Source organism: Bos indicus, chromosome 16, assembly GCF_029378745.1.
Source record: "Bos indicus isolate NIAB-ARS_2022 breed Sahiwal x Tharparkar chromosome 16, NIAB-ARS_B.indTharparkar_mat_pri_1.0, whole genome shotgun sequence".
Taxonomy (NCBI): domain Eukaryota; kingdom Metazoa; phylum Chordata; class Mammalia; order Artiodactyla; family Bovidae; genus Bos; species Bos indicus.
Window position 1 is genome coordinate 50,096,977 of NC_091775.1, and position 13,589 is coordinate 50,110,565.

Sequence of the window (13,589 nt, forward strand, 5' to 3'; positions counted from 1 at the left end):
CGGGCCGGCCTGGTTGTCATGAGAGCGGCGGCCGCGGCCCGGGCGATGGGCGCTGGCCGCCGCGGCTGCTCCTCGGCTGCCACCGCTACTGCGGCTCGGGGGTGTAGGCCGGCCCGGGGCGGGGGCGGAGGCGTTGCCTGAGGTCCGCAGAGGGTGCGGCGCTGCCGAGGGCCGGCGGAGATCCTGGGTCTTGCGAGTGTCCTGACAGGTACCCGAGCGGGCCGGGGCGGGACCGACGTGCGGGGTTTGGAGCGGCGGGGCTGGGTCCACTCAGGCCTCCGTGGGCGCGGCCCGCGCGCTGCGTCACCGCCCGGGCGGCCCGTGGCGCCTGCGCTCGGTCCCTGCGTTGGGCGGCTGCGCGAGCCCGGCGACCCCCGACTCCGTGCGGGCGAGGTGGGAAGGAGTCGGCTCCTGAACCTCGTCTGCTCCGAGGACTCTCTGGGGCACTTGGCGAACCTTGAGGTTGCTGCACCAAAAGCCATTTAACTGTGTGCCATTTACCGTAAACCGTTTAACTGTGTACTACTTACATTTTCATAAGAAAAAAGTGAGTACAAGTTTCGTCTCCTAAGCCTTGTAGCAAGACATTTGGAAGTTGCTGAATTGTTTCAGTGTAATGTAGCTATCCAATTTCCCTGATGCAGAGTCAAAAGCTGACTCCGCAGGGATGCCGAAGATGGAGCCTGCGCTCGTTGTGGGGAGAGGACCTCTGTGCACCCGGCCAGCTGGGGCCCGACAGAGCTCCGGTTCTCCCCAAAATGTTAATGGTGAATTTTGTAGTGCCTGATACTGGAGTCCTCAGTGACATCCCAGGTCTCTTACAGAAGACTTGAAGGATTATGCAGAAAAGATTCTAGGGTACAGGGTGGAAGGAGGTGGCCGGAAAAGAATCCTTCTCAAATACCCAAACCGAGGTAATAACGTTGCCTCTGCCGTTCCTCGGCACTTCTCCCTGGCTCCTAGATGCCAGGGCTGTGGTTGGAATGTGGGGAATCCCCAGCACAGGGCTCCCACCCTGAGCTTCAATAAGTTTGGCTGGACTTTAGAATCTACCACATGAAGAGAGGGTTAGAATGGCAGATTGGGCTTGAGCAGGGTCCCTCAGGCAGGGCAGTGCTCCAGGTCGAGAGGCCTGGCTACTGTCTTCTAGAGAAGACAGTGGATCCCTAAGAGGGGATGTATTCAGTCATCCTTCCAAAGGTGGGGCCAGTGACACTTGGCACGGAGGGGTGGGGGTTAGAAGTAGATGGGCTGGGGGAGGTATGGAGACCGAGGGGAAAATCAGCCCTGGCTGTGAGCCTGAACCCTAGCGCGTGGGAGGAGCTGCAGGCTGGGTCAGACTGGTGCCCGTCTGGCGTGGGAGCTGGAACACAGGCCACGATCTGCAGTTGCTGTGGATTAAGTCACACACTCGTCCGTTTTCTGTGCCTGCATTTCATCAGTTTCTGGGTTGGTTTGGTGTTCCTCTACTGTCCTGTGACATCCTTCAGTGAGCTTTGTATACCGAATGACTGGGATCTTTAATAGTGGTTTCTCATTCTGTTTTTAATGCGTCTGTTCATATAGTCCAAGAAACCTTAGCAAATGCCGGCCAGCAATTAATTTGTCAACATAGTCCTTTTCAGGGTCTCAATAACAGTCACAGGAGCATCCAGATCCATCCTGAGCACGTTAAAACAAGCATGTCTTACGTGGGGTGTGCTCATGCGTTACCTCCTCCTGAAAATCTCAGTTAATAGTGTGTCCCACCCCAGAGAACCTTCTGGAGAAGGCTTTATGCTCTGTGTTTTTGAGGGCTCTTGGTTGCATACTGACCCTTCAGCCAAATCAGCCAACTGCAGAGCATCAACGGCCTTAGTAACTGGGGAGTCAGTGGGAGTCTGTGAGTTCTTTGGGCTTTAAGTCCTGATGCTCACAAGGTGGGGGTCCCTGCCTGTCTCAACACTGCTTCCTCATGTCAGCCCCACCCCCTGCCCAGAGCTCCCCGCTACTCTAGCAGCCGCCTTCCTCCCCACCCTCCTCCCAACCTTTACTCCCTACCCCTGATGCTGTGCTGCAGCTCAGCCCCCGCAGTAGAGTCCTGGGACTGAGCACCTTGGTCCCGTTCTCATGGCTCCATCCCTGAGTCAGTTTCTGAGGAGGACGTGGAAGTCTTGAACTAACCAAGCTGGGAAACATGCCCCACAGTCAGGGGCTGAGGGGTGCAGGGTGTGGGGAGGGCGGAATCATGGAGGGAAATTGGGATTGAGGTGCTATTTTCAAAGGAGTGGGTAGAGCTGGACATCATTACAGCCACGCTCAACATGATGGTAGGTAGCTGTGAGCCAAGCCAGGTGTGATTTTTTTCTCCTGAGAGAAAAAATCATCCAGGCAATACTTACCCATCTCCCCACCATTGGCCATGCAGCCTGGCCCCAGGAGCACAGTTGTGCACAGAAGGGTCTGTCTGTGGTTCTGCTCTGCCTCTGCTGGTCAGCATTTTCAGGTAGCAATGATCATGCTGTTGATTAAACTGCCCCTTTCCCCCTTATCTTTGTATAGCTGTTTAACACACTGGTTTATTAGTTTCCTAACTAATTTGAAAAACTTCATATCCATATCTTAGCAAAAGACCTTGTTTTTGCCATAACAGAGTAACACAAACTGGATGAATTAAAGCCACAGAAATATGGAGGCTAGAAGTCCAAAATCAAAATGCACGTGTGCAGGGCCACGCCCCCTCTGCAGATCCTCCTGGCCCCTCCCAGCTCCGGTGTCCAGGTGGTCCTGGTGCATGTGCAGGGCCACGCCCCCTCTGCAGAACCCTTCTGGGCCCTCCCAGCTCTGTGTCCAGGTGGTCGTGGTGCACCTGTGCAGGGCCATGCCCCCTCTGCTGGCCCCTCCTGGCCCCTCCCAGCTTTAGTGTCCAGCAGGGCCACAACCCCTCTGCAGAACCCGTCCTGGCCCTCCCAGCTTAGGTGTCCAGGGGGTCTTGATGGCCTTGGCTTGTAGGTGTGTTGCTGCAGCTGCTTGGCCCTTGTCACTTGGCTCCTGTCTGTGTGTGTCCCTGGCTCTTTACTGATAAGGACACAGTCGTGTTGGAGCAGGGCCCTCCCTACTCCCATATGACCTCCTCTTAACTTGCACGCTGTTCCTAGACGTCCTGTCAGCGGTCCCGGGAGTGAGGACTTCAGAGCGCTTTGGGGACACAGTGCAGCCCACGATGCTGCTCAGGCTCTTTGGACATGTTAGTGTATTTGGGAAAAGTCACGGTAACGTGAATGATACTGTTAAGTAGTATCAGAGGTACCTTAGAAATTACATAATAGAAACTAGACTGTTTCAAAGCAATGGGACAGTCTGACTGGGCTGTGAATTACTTGTGTGTCAGCGAGGCGAGAACTAACATGTAAGTGACACTTGTGACAGTGTCACTGTGTGCCCCTGAGTCCCTCAATTTTGAAGCCATCTCTCCTGCTCTCGCACACAGCCCGGCTCGCAGAATGCCCCACAAGATTGGATTTGTCGTCGTCAGCTCATCTGGACACGAAGACGGCTTCAGTGCCCGGGAACTGATGATCCACGCACCGACCGTCAGCGGGTGGAGGTCACCGAGGTGGGCAGGATGAGGGACCGTGGAGGGTGGGCTGTCAGGGGCACGTGGGCTCTCTCGGTCTAAGTGCTAATGTTGTTACAACTCAGATGCAGGACCACGCAAGGGTAGGGTTGTGCCACCGCCTCACCCATCTAGTTACATGTGGGACTCTTTTCTTTCTGTTTTTAATGAAAATTTGTTGAAACTTTTCCTCTTTAACCCACATTCACTTAAGTGTGCACACACGGAAAAGTAGAAGGAGAACTGCCTGCACCCCCAGCCCCCCTCCCGCACCCAGTTCCCTGATTGAGGGCCAGTCGGCGTTCTCTGTGCTGGGTGGTAAGGATTTTGCATCTCACCGCTGTCATGTAATATAGGACCTCAACCCAGAAAGTCTCTTTCAGATTGGTCTAGAATGTTTATTTGTACACCTTTAAAAATGCTCGTTACTTGAGTGATGTAACACTAGTGAGTGTTTTTCAGAAACGTTTTCCCGAGAAGCCTTCTTTCTTCCCCAGAGGTGGGGCAGAGTTGGTTATTGGGCTGCCCCGGGGCTTGATCGGGCTTCCCAAGTGTTGTCAGCGTTGGCCACCTGAGGCCGCTCACCTCCCGGGTCCGCGCTCCTCGAGCCTGGTGTTCCAGGTGCCAGTAGAAGGCTGACTGTTGCTCCTAAGTCACGAGTGTGTGAATCTGTATGACATTTACACTCAGGCATGTACTCGTGACTTACATTTACTCAGGAGGTATATTGCTGAAAAGTTGAATGCAAATCCCATTTAAAATTCAGACGCGTTTTCCTTTCAGAGTTTTTCAGAAATGATCATGCAAAACAAAATTTAAAGTAACATGACAGTTCCAAATTATATAATGGTTCTGACCCCTGACGTGGGCCTGAACGTAGCCAGCTGAACAAATGAAAGGACCGTGGGATATCAGGTGAACATTTTTGCAACCAGTGCTCTTGCTCCCTGATTTTCTGTAATTGGGTTTCTACCTCTCCTGGAACATTTATCCATGTGCAATAGGCGGTATTTGCTGTCATTCCAACACCTCCTTACTCAGCAAATAGGTAACTGGGGGCCATGCACTCTTTAGCCAGTAAGTTAAGTGATCACCATTGGGTGGCTACTCCTTTGGCTATGGAATCGGCCAGCTCTTCTAATGGTGGGAAGAGGTTTCTGATCATGTTCGTTGGCACCTACTGTGATGGGAGGAGAAGGACTCTCCCTACAGAGGAAAACCCAGGGTCATATACTGTGCCTCCGAGAAGCTCCATATAAGGCAGCTAAGGAGGTTTAATAGGGTGGATCCATGGGGGGTTTCTATTTTGTTATGAAGAGAAAATAGAACAGCGAATATAGCAAAAGCACGCTGTTTTTCTACACTCCAGCTATGGAGACAACAAGGTGTCCAAGCATGGGGCCATTACCCGGACTTCCACATGTGAAAGTAGCCAGGAGGTGATGTAGGACCCCCTCCTCAGGAGCGGCATTTGTGGGCTCGTTTGTCCATATCAAGGAGTCATTAGCGTCATTCAGCCAAGCCTCAAATACGACGTTATCACATACTGAGAGTCTTCCTAAATACAGGGGTATGACAGCCAGCTAACACACGGTCTGACTCGCGTCGGCTACTCCAGTGTCGTCTGCATGTATATCCAAGAGAACTTGAATTAAGCCACATAACAGGGCACATGAATTTCGTATTCTCACCTTATAAGAGGGCCCTACAGAACAGTTAGGTACAGAGTGGCATTGGGATTCCAGAGAAGTCACTTACATGGTGAGTAAGGGGTCACTGCTGTCATGGACAGGTCAAGGTTTCTGGTGACAAATCCAACAATCAGAAAGGCACCCCTCTTTCCCAGGAGATTGGGAAATGTGTACAAAAGTGGTGTCTGTCCAAGGAAGAGCGGGGGAAATAAAGTTAGCAGCAACGGTGAGAAAAGGGCATAGGGGCCTGGTCAGTCCTGGTCACCCGTCTCGTCAGATGTTGTCTGCTTCCATTCCTGGAAATCGGTGCTCTCACATCACCACTTGTTGGTGTGCAGGGCCATCCACTCAGGGCTTGGTGCTCTCTCTAGGTGTGACATGAATCCAGGAGCTTAGCAGCACAAGGGTTGATTAGCAGTACCTGATGGGGCCTTTCGAGTGAAGTTGAAGGGAGTCCTTCTGGAGGTGTCTTTTCCGGAAGGTGAAATCTCTAGGTTGCAAGGTGTGATGCTCACAGCATTCGTCTCCTGGGAGCCTGCTGTGAGAAGGTTATGCTATTAAAGCATGATTGCTGTCAATGGAAGCAGTAAGGCCCTTGCAGTATTGAAGCACGTCTCTGTTTATCAGCTGTAGGTCAGAAGAGGCAGGACTGGCTGTCCTGGGCATCCTCTGACCATCTCAACGGGTGAGTGTTTGAGTTCCCAAAGGAGTGGATCTAGGGGTTTATAGGGACCAACAGCGATGCTTTTGGCCAAGGAATTTGGAAGATCTCTACAAATGTTGCCAGTTGGGTCTTAGTAATGTCGTTAATGCATTAGATTAGCCCTGTGGATTGAGGATGGTAAGACAGTAAAAGTGTAAAACCGACCAGACAGCACAGACCCACCTGTCCAAGTGTTCAGCTACTGAAGTTCAAGGGGTTCCCCTGGTATAGATGGTCTTTTCTAACAGGATCTCAGCCACAGAAGAAGCAGTAGCCTGTCTACAAAGGAAAGTTTCAGTCCAGTGAGAAAATGTGCAGCTCATAACTAAACATGTTTATGTCCCTGAGATGGGAACAGCTGAATAAAATCCCTTTGCCAGTCCTCACATGGCCCGTGAGCAGTTTAATGCAGTGCAGACAGGCTTTCCTGGGTTAAGTTTCAGACAGATGAACAAGTAAGGGGGGCGCTTTTCACAGCCTTAGTAGTATTGTCCCTCCAATACTGGCTCGTGAGCTCTGTCGTTTTTCCAGTAGACAGTGGCATCATGCATGTACAGTGGGCACTGATGGGGACTCTGGAGCTTCTGCTAGGACCAGATTGTGGTTTGGCCCAAACCAAGAGTTCTCTTTTTATCAAGTCAACAGTTATTCAGTTCCCAATATTGTTTTTCCTTTTCTGGGGCCAGTTGTTGGGCATTTCTAGTCAGCGTTCCCAAATTGTCCTCTGGGGCACATGGGGCTGTCCCTTTGGACCACGATAGAGGTTTAGCCAGAGGTTCCTTTGAGAGCAGCGTTTTGGCAGAAACGCCAGCAAGGTCGTTTCCTTTCACTTCCAGGGAGTCAAGTCAGGAATGCCCAGGGACCTTGACAGCAGCCAGGGCAGGTGGCATGGGTATGACATCTAATAAATCTCAGACATAAGAGCCATTTTAAACTTTATTCCCATCAGAGGTAGGTCAACCTTGCTGTTCCCATATCATCCCAAAGTCATGGGCAACTGCACAGGCCTACAGGCTCTGAGTATAAATGCCAGTGGTTTTGCCCGTGGCTGCACCCCGAGTGCCAGTGAGAGGGTGTGCTTCCTCCTGTTGGGCTGAAGCAGACAAGGGTATCGGTGCTGCCTTGACAGTTTTGAGAGGCGCTGCGGCAGCAGCCCCACGTGGTATCTGCCTTTTCATCCTGTGAATAAGAACCTTAGTAAACCACGGGAAATCTGCATTGGCCAGCGGAGTCTCCTGTGAGTTACTGCAGAGTCAAAGGGATGTGTTGGTGTGAGCCGTCTGAAGGAGTTTTGTCAGTGAAGCGGGAGAGGAGTAGCAGGGGTGAGGTTATTACAGCAGGAGTGAGTTATTCAGGAGCAGTCAGAAGGAGGGTTTCCAGGAAGTAAGACGGCTGGCGGGCCAGCATGGTGAGGATTCGAGAGAGCTTCAACTGCACAGGCTACAGAGATGGTTAGAGGAACCCGGGGATTAGTTTTTGGTGCCCGGAGTGGCTCTGAGACAAGGGGGCTGTCCCCATGGCACAGGGTCCAGCTGTCGGCCGTGATACCCGATGGGTCGATGATGGTCCCTGTGTTTTGGGGCGAGTACTCCAAGGGTGTTTCCCCCTTCCTCATGTCAGAGAGGAAGAAAGGAAACTGATAACTGGGATGTCCAAGGGCAGGGCCCTTATTAAACTTCTCTTTAAGGCTCCAAAGGCAGTATCATCCTGATCTCCCCAAATAAAAGGACCAAGTTTGTTGGTTTTTAGAAAACATATACGGGCTGGGCCTTAAGAGAGAAATTTGGAATTCAGTTTTGACAGCAGCTAGCTACCCAAAACACCTTGTAATTGGACTGAGTTTCAGGTTTGGGGAAGTTGAAAATACTGTGAAGCCTACAGGAATCTAAATGTGGCCTCATTCTAAGATCAGGTGCCCTAAATACTGAACCTAAGTTTGAGCAAATGGCAGTTTTTCCTTAGAGACCTTGTGTCCCTTTAAAAGGTTTAACAAGTGAATGCTGTCTTCCTGTGAAGTTTTAGAGGAGAGCACAGAAGCAAACCATCCATATATTTTAACAAAGTAGAGCGTACAGAAAACTTTATTGTCCAGATGAGCCTTTAAGTTTGGAGAAGTAAGAGGGACTTTCAGGGCCTTTCCTGGTGGTCCAGTGGTTAAGACTCATCCTCAGGAAGCAGTCCACAGAGCAGTCACAGGGTGATTCTGCTCCTGGTAAGAACGGATGCCGGTCTTAGATGGATTTAGGGACCACAGGGTGCCAGGGGTAACGACGTTATGCATTCCAGAGATCCTGGACAGACCTCCATGCTCAGCCATTGCATTTCTCACGGGCGAAACAATGCTGCAGGGACTGGTACGAGCGAGCATGTGGCCCTGGCTTTGAAATCTTCTGCTATGGACTTGATGCCTCTAAGGACCTCTGTTTAATTATAAGGTATTGATTAATTCTGGGGAGAAGTTTTGAGGGATATATTTAAATATTAATAGGAGAACACTGGATTCTGTGAATTTCAGTTGAAGATTTTTCATATAAGGAGAGCAGTAGCCAATCCAGTGGTGACCAGTGATTAGTGTCCTTGAAATCAGCTCTAGTACATCTGAGACCGAGCAAGTAAAAGATAGTGGAGGTCTTTCATTTCACCTGGTTGGCTATTTTGATGGCCAACAGTTCCAATTCTAGACCTGTTTCCCCCTTCAGGAGAAAGACATTCCAGGATGGCACTTTCCTGAGAAATCTCTGCCCCTGCTCGAATAGGGGTGAGAGAACTGAAGGAGGAAAGAGTACGTGTCTCTCAAACAGCCTGGACGAAAGGGATCAGCTTCCAAGATGGGGACCTTCTGGGGTTTGTTAGCAATCCCCTGCTTTTGCAGCTGTTCAGCACTCTGAGGCAGGAGCTGCCTGAGAGCAGTGGGCTGAGCACCGAGAGTGTGGCTCTGGTGTCAGTGAGGACACAGATTCCTTCCCAGTCTGGAGGGTGGTTTCTCCAAGCCAATTAGAAGGTTTGGGAAGAATACCTGTGGTTCCTCAGAGCCTGGTGCTTGGGTTAAGAGGACATGGAAAGGTTGTTTGGAGCGTGGAAGGCACCTGCAGTGCCTAAGCCCTAAAGGTCTTTTTGTTTTTTTCCCCCAATGTCCTGGCTTTTTGCAGTAATAGCAGAGACCAGGGGTTTTGTTTTTGTTCGGAGGTGTGACGGGGGCTCTATTTGTTGAAGATTAAGGATGTTAGTGGCTTTCCTTTTGGTTGACTCATCCAGGGCTCAAACAAGCTGGTCTACCAAAGTAACCAGACCTGGAGTGGACATGGTTTTCCATTCCATCCTGGTCCTTTTAACTGAAAGAGAATTCCTATTCAGCCCATTCATGAACACAGAGTTGGAGGCAACCCAAATGGATTCAATATCCAAAAGAAGACCCGTCATTCTCAAGTCAACTATAGTGGTCGTGAGCAGGCTTTATAAGTTTCTGCATGCAAGCCTGAATTTTGTCCCAATCATCAAGATTAAGAAAACCTTTGGAAACTGTTCTGTGAAAATTTCTAGCAAGTTCTTGGGTTTCCTGCTGTCAGTCAGAGTCTGTTTCTCCAAATCCTTTTCAGGATTTTCCCATCAGGCAAGTTTCACGCAATGTCAGGCCTGATGGACATAAACGTGAGAAGCTAGGTTGCTAAGTTCAGAAGTGTGCTGGACTCCTCAGCAAATGCATGGGGGTCCTCAGTTCCTTTGGGAGAATCTCTGACTGTAGCTCAAAGTTCAGCTTTAGTCCAGGGACCATTAAGAACCTAGGGATTTAGCATCTGGACCCCTAAAAGGCTTAGCTTTCAAGGGGCAGGATTTAAGTTCAGGGAAGGGGGAAATGGGGAGGGGTTTGGAGAAAAAGGGAAGTTCAGCCAGAGGGGTGGGGGTTGAGGGGTGCAGAGGAGCAGACAGTGAGCAGAAGGGGAGGGAAAGCAGCACAGGGTAGGGGCAGGGGCCTCAGAAGCCGGCTTGTCTTCTTTCGATTGTTTGTTTGCCCCCACTAGCCTAGGAGTGATATTTTGTAAAGAGGCAATTTTTGAGTCCAGAATGTGTTTGGAAGCTCCAAGATATCAATTAAAATAAGCATCCCAATAAGGCTTTTTCATTTGGTTCTGAGAGAAATAGGATTGGGGCAGTTGAAAGTTCCCCAAAATGGCTGTTGATATTCTGAATTACGTGGGGGTGAAGTCAGTCCATTTAGTTAAAAATGTGCCTGAGGAAGGACCATAGTTTTTAAACGTAAAACCAACCAGGATCCCTGAAAGGAAGGCTGTCCCTGAAGTATTTAGGTGACCAGTGTCCCATTTCTCAGCTTTTTTCAAGAGCAAAAGAAAAATCCCTAAATAGTCTGATTTCAATGGAATTTTACCAAAATTCCAGCACACTTCCAGCAGGGAGGACAAGTTGGGGAGTACCAGCCAAAGGGGAGCCTGGTGGGAGTCTGTGGGGTCAAAAAGAATCGGGCACACTTAGCAACTAAACAACAACAACCCCCCAGAAGGACAAAGCCATCCCAAAAAGAAAAAAGGCAGGTCCTGGGTAAAGCCAAGAGCCTAGCCAAAAGGAGCAGCTCGACCTGAGAGGAGCCTTGCTGGCTGGCCTGGAAGGAGGAGGACTTGAAGGAGGGGAGCATGGGGCAAGGGCAGGGCCCCCTGCAGTTCCACGGTTCATCTCTGCCAGACCCCACTTCTTTTTTTTTTTTTTTTTTTGATATAAATTTATTTTAACTGGAGGCTAATTACTTTACAATATTATAGTAGTTTTGCCATACATTGACATGAATCCACCACAAGTGTACATGTGTTCCCCATCCTGAACCCCCCTCCCACTTCCCTCCCCATCTCATCCCTCTGGGTCATCCCAGTGCACTAGCCCCGAGCACCCTGTCTCATGCATCGAACCTGGACTGGAGATTCGTTTCACATATGATATTATACATGTTTCAATGCCGTTCTCCCAAATCATCCCCCCCCCCCCCCCACAGAGTCCAAAAGACTGTTCTATACATCTGTGTCTCTTTTGCTGTCTCGCATACAGGGTTATCGTTACCATCTTACTAAATTCCATATATATGCATTAGTATACTGTATTGGTGTTTTTCTCTCTGGTTTACTTCACTCTGTATAATAGGCTCCAGTTTCATCCACCTCATTAGAACTGATTCAAATGTATTCTTTTTAATGGCTGAGTAATACTCCATTGTGTATATGTACCACAGCTTTCTTATCCATTCATCTGCTGATGGACATCTAGGTTGCTTCCATGCCCTGGCTATTATAAACAGTGCTGCGATGAACATTGGGGTACACGTGTCTCTTTAAATTCTGGTTTCCTCGGTGTGTATGCCCAGCAGTGGGATTGCTGGATTATATGGCAGTTCTATTTCCAGTTTTTTAAGGAATCTCCACACTGTTCTCCATAGTGGCTGTACTAGTTTGCATTCCCACCAACAGTGTAAAAGAGGGTTCCCTTTTCTCCACACCCTCTCCAGCATTTATTGTTTGTAGACTTTTGGATCACAGCCATTCTGACTGGCATGAGATGGTACCTCATAGTGGTTTTGATTTCCATTTCTCTGATAATGAGTGATGTTGAGCATCTTTTCATGTGTTTGTTATCCATCTGTATGTCTTCTTTGGAGAAATGTCTATTTAGTTCTTTGGCCCATTGTTTGATTGGGTCATTTATTTTTCTGGAATTGAGCTGCAGGAGTTGCTTGTATATTTTTGAGACTAATTCTTTGTCCGTTGCTTTGGTTGCTATTATTTTCTCCCATTCTGAAGGCTGTCTTTTCACCTTGCTTATAGTTTCCTTTGTTGTGCAAAAGCGTTTAAGTTTAATCAGGTCCAATTTATTTATTTTTGCTTTTATTTCCAATATTCTGGGAGGTGCAGACCCCACTTCTGAACACCGTGTGACGTAAGCCTTAAATAAAGCAGTCAGTTGTTTTACCCGCAGAATGAGCTGATTGCAGAATGGCAGAGAAATTGCTTTTGGGACAGGCACGCTGGGGAGAGTATGGGTGAATCGGGACAAAGGAGAGAGAAGAACCTCACTTTATAGGGAAGAGGAGCAACTGGCAGGGGCTGCTCTGAAGCACAGTCCACTGGAGGAGAGAGGAGATCAGGGTGATGACGGTGTCTCTGTGGCTGGGGTGAAGGGAGGGCGTGCCTAAGGCTCCCCTCAGGGACCCAGCTCCATTTTATTTTTTGTATGTCAATTTAAAAAATTTTTTAGAACTTTTTATTTTGTGTTGAGGTATAGCTGTTTAACGATGTTGTGATAATTTCAGGTGAACAGGAAGGGCCTCAGCCATACATATACACGTATCCATTCTCCCCAAACTCTCCTCCCTTCCAGGCTGCCGCATAACATTGAGCAGAGTTCTCTCTGCCATACAGTAGGTCCTTGTTGATTATTTCCTTTAAATATAGCGATGTGTACAGGTCCATCCCACGCTCCCTAACTGTCCCTTCCTCCGCACCTCCCCAGCAACGGTAGTTCATTCTCTAAGTCTGTGAGTCTCTTTCTATTTTGTAAGTAAGTTCATTTGTATCATTTCTTTTTAGAGTCCACATATAAGGAATGTCATATGATATTTCTCCCTCTTTGTCTGACTTACTTCACTCAGTATGACTCTCTCTAGGTCCATCCATGTCCTGCAAATGACATTATTTCATTCTTTTTAATGACTGAGTAGTATTCCATTGTATACATGTAGCATATCTTCTTTATCCATTCCTGTGTCTTGGCCATTGTAAACAGTGCTGCAGTGAACACTGGGGTGCATGTATCCTTTTGATCATGTTTTTCTCCAGGTACGTGCCCAGGAGTGGGATTTCAGGGTCGTATGGTAGCTCTAGTTTTAGTTTTTTAGGGAACCTCCATACTGTTCTCCATGGTGTCCATACCAATTTACATTCCCACCTACTGTGTAGGAGGGTTCCCTTCTCTGCACTCCTTCCCCAGCATTTATTCGTGGATCTTTTTGATGATAATCATTGTGGCTGATGTGAGGTGATGTCTCATTGTAGGTTTGATTTGCGTTGCTCTAATGATCAGTGATGCGGAGCATCTTTCCATGCGCCTGTTGGTCATCTGTTGTATGTCCTCTCTGGAGAAAGGTCTGCTCAGGTCTTCTCTGGCTCCATTTTGCATGGGGTTTCCCTTCATTGCTTTTACAATGTATTGTCCTTTCTTTTAATCAGTTTGAGGGGTAGTGTTGATTCATCTATAAACTCTCAATAAGCTACCTTTGAATAGCTAAATCATAGCCTTTTTTTTTTTTTTTTTTTGGTTGCACTGCATGGTTTACAGGATCTTCATTTCCCAATAGGCATGGACAGGCATCAGACTCTGGCCACAGCAGTAAAAACGTCGAGTCCTAACCACTGTACCACCAGGGAATTCCCATAGCTTTTTTTTTTTTTGAAGGGTTTTAAAATACACAACTTCAAAATTCTGTCAGTAGTCTTAGTTTTCCTTAAACAATTTTGTAGTTGTTTTTTTTAATAATAAAGGATTTTTTTCACACAGATTACTGCGTCCCTATGTCTAGAATGGTCTCACCACCAATTACAGTGTC

At 48.6% G+C, this 13,589-nt stretch overlaps 1 protein-coding gene across 4 annotated transcripts in view; it reads left to right on the forward strand.

Moving 5' to 3' along the window:
• Position 1: 1 nt before the first annotated feature.
• Positions 2–13,589, forward strand: part of CEP104 (centrosomal protein 104) — a 40,152-nt gene continuing 26,564 nt past the window's right edge. For 2 of the 4 annotated variants that reach the window (XM_019976254.2, XM_019976255.2), the window contains exons 1-2: positions 2–208; positions 3,470–3,595. In XM_019976254.2, the coding sequence (XP_019831813.1) occupies positions 3,483–3,595 (113 nt within the window). In that variant the 5' untranslated portion in view covers positions 2–208; positions 3,470–3,482. Of the gene's footprint in view, positions 209–380; positions 548–3,469; positions 3,596–13,589 lie in introns of those variants that run through there. The other 2 variants (XM_019976253.2, XM_070768324.1) reach the window with 2 other exon arrangements.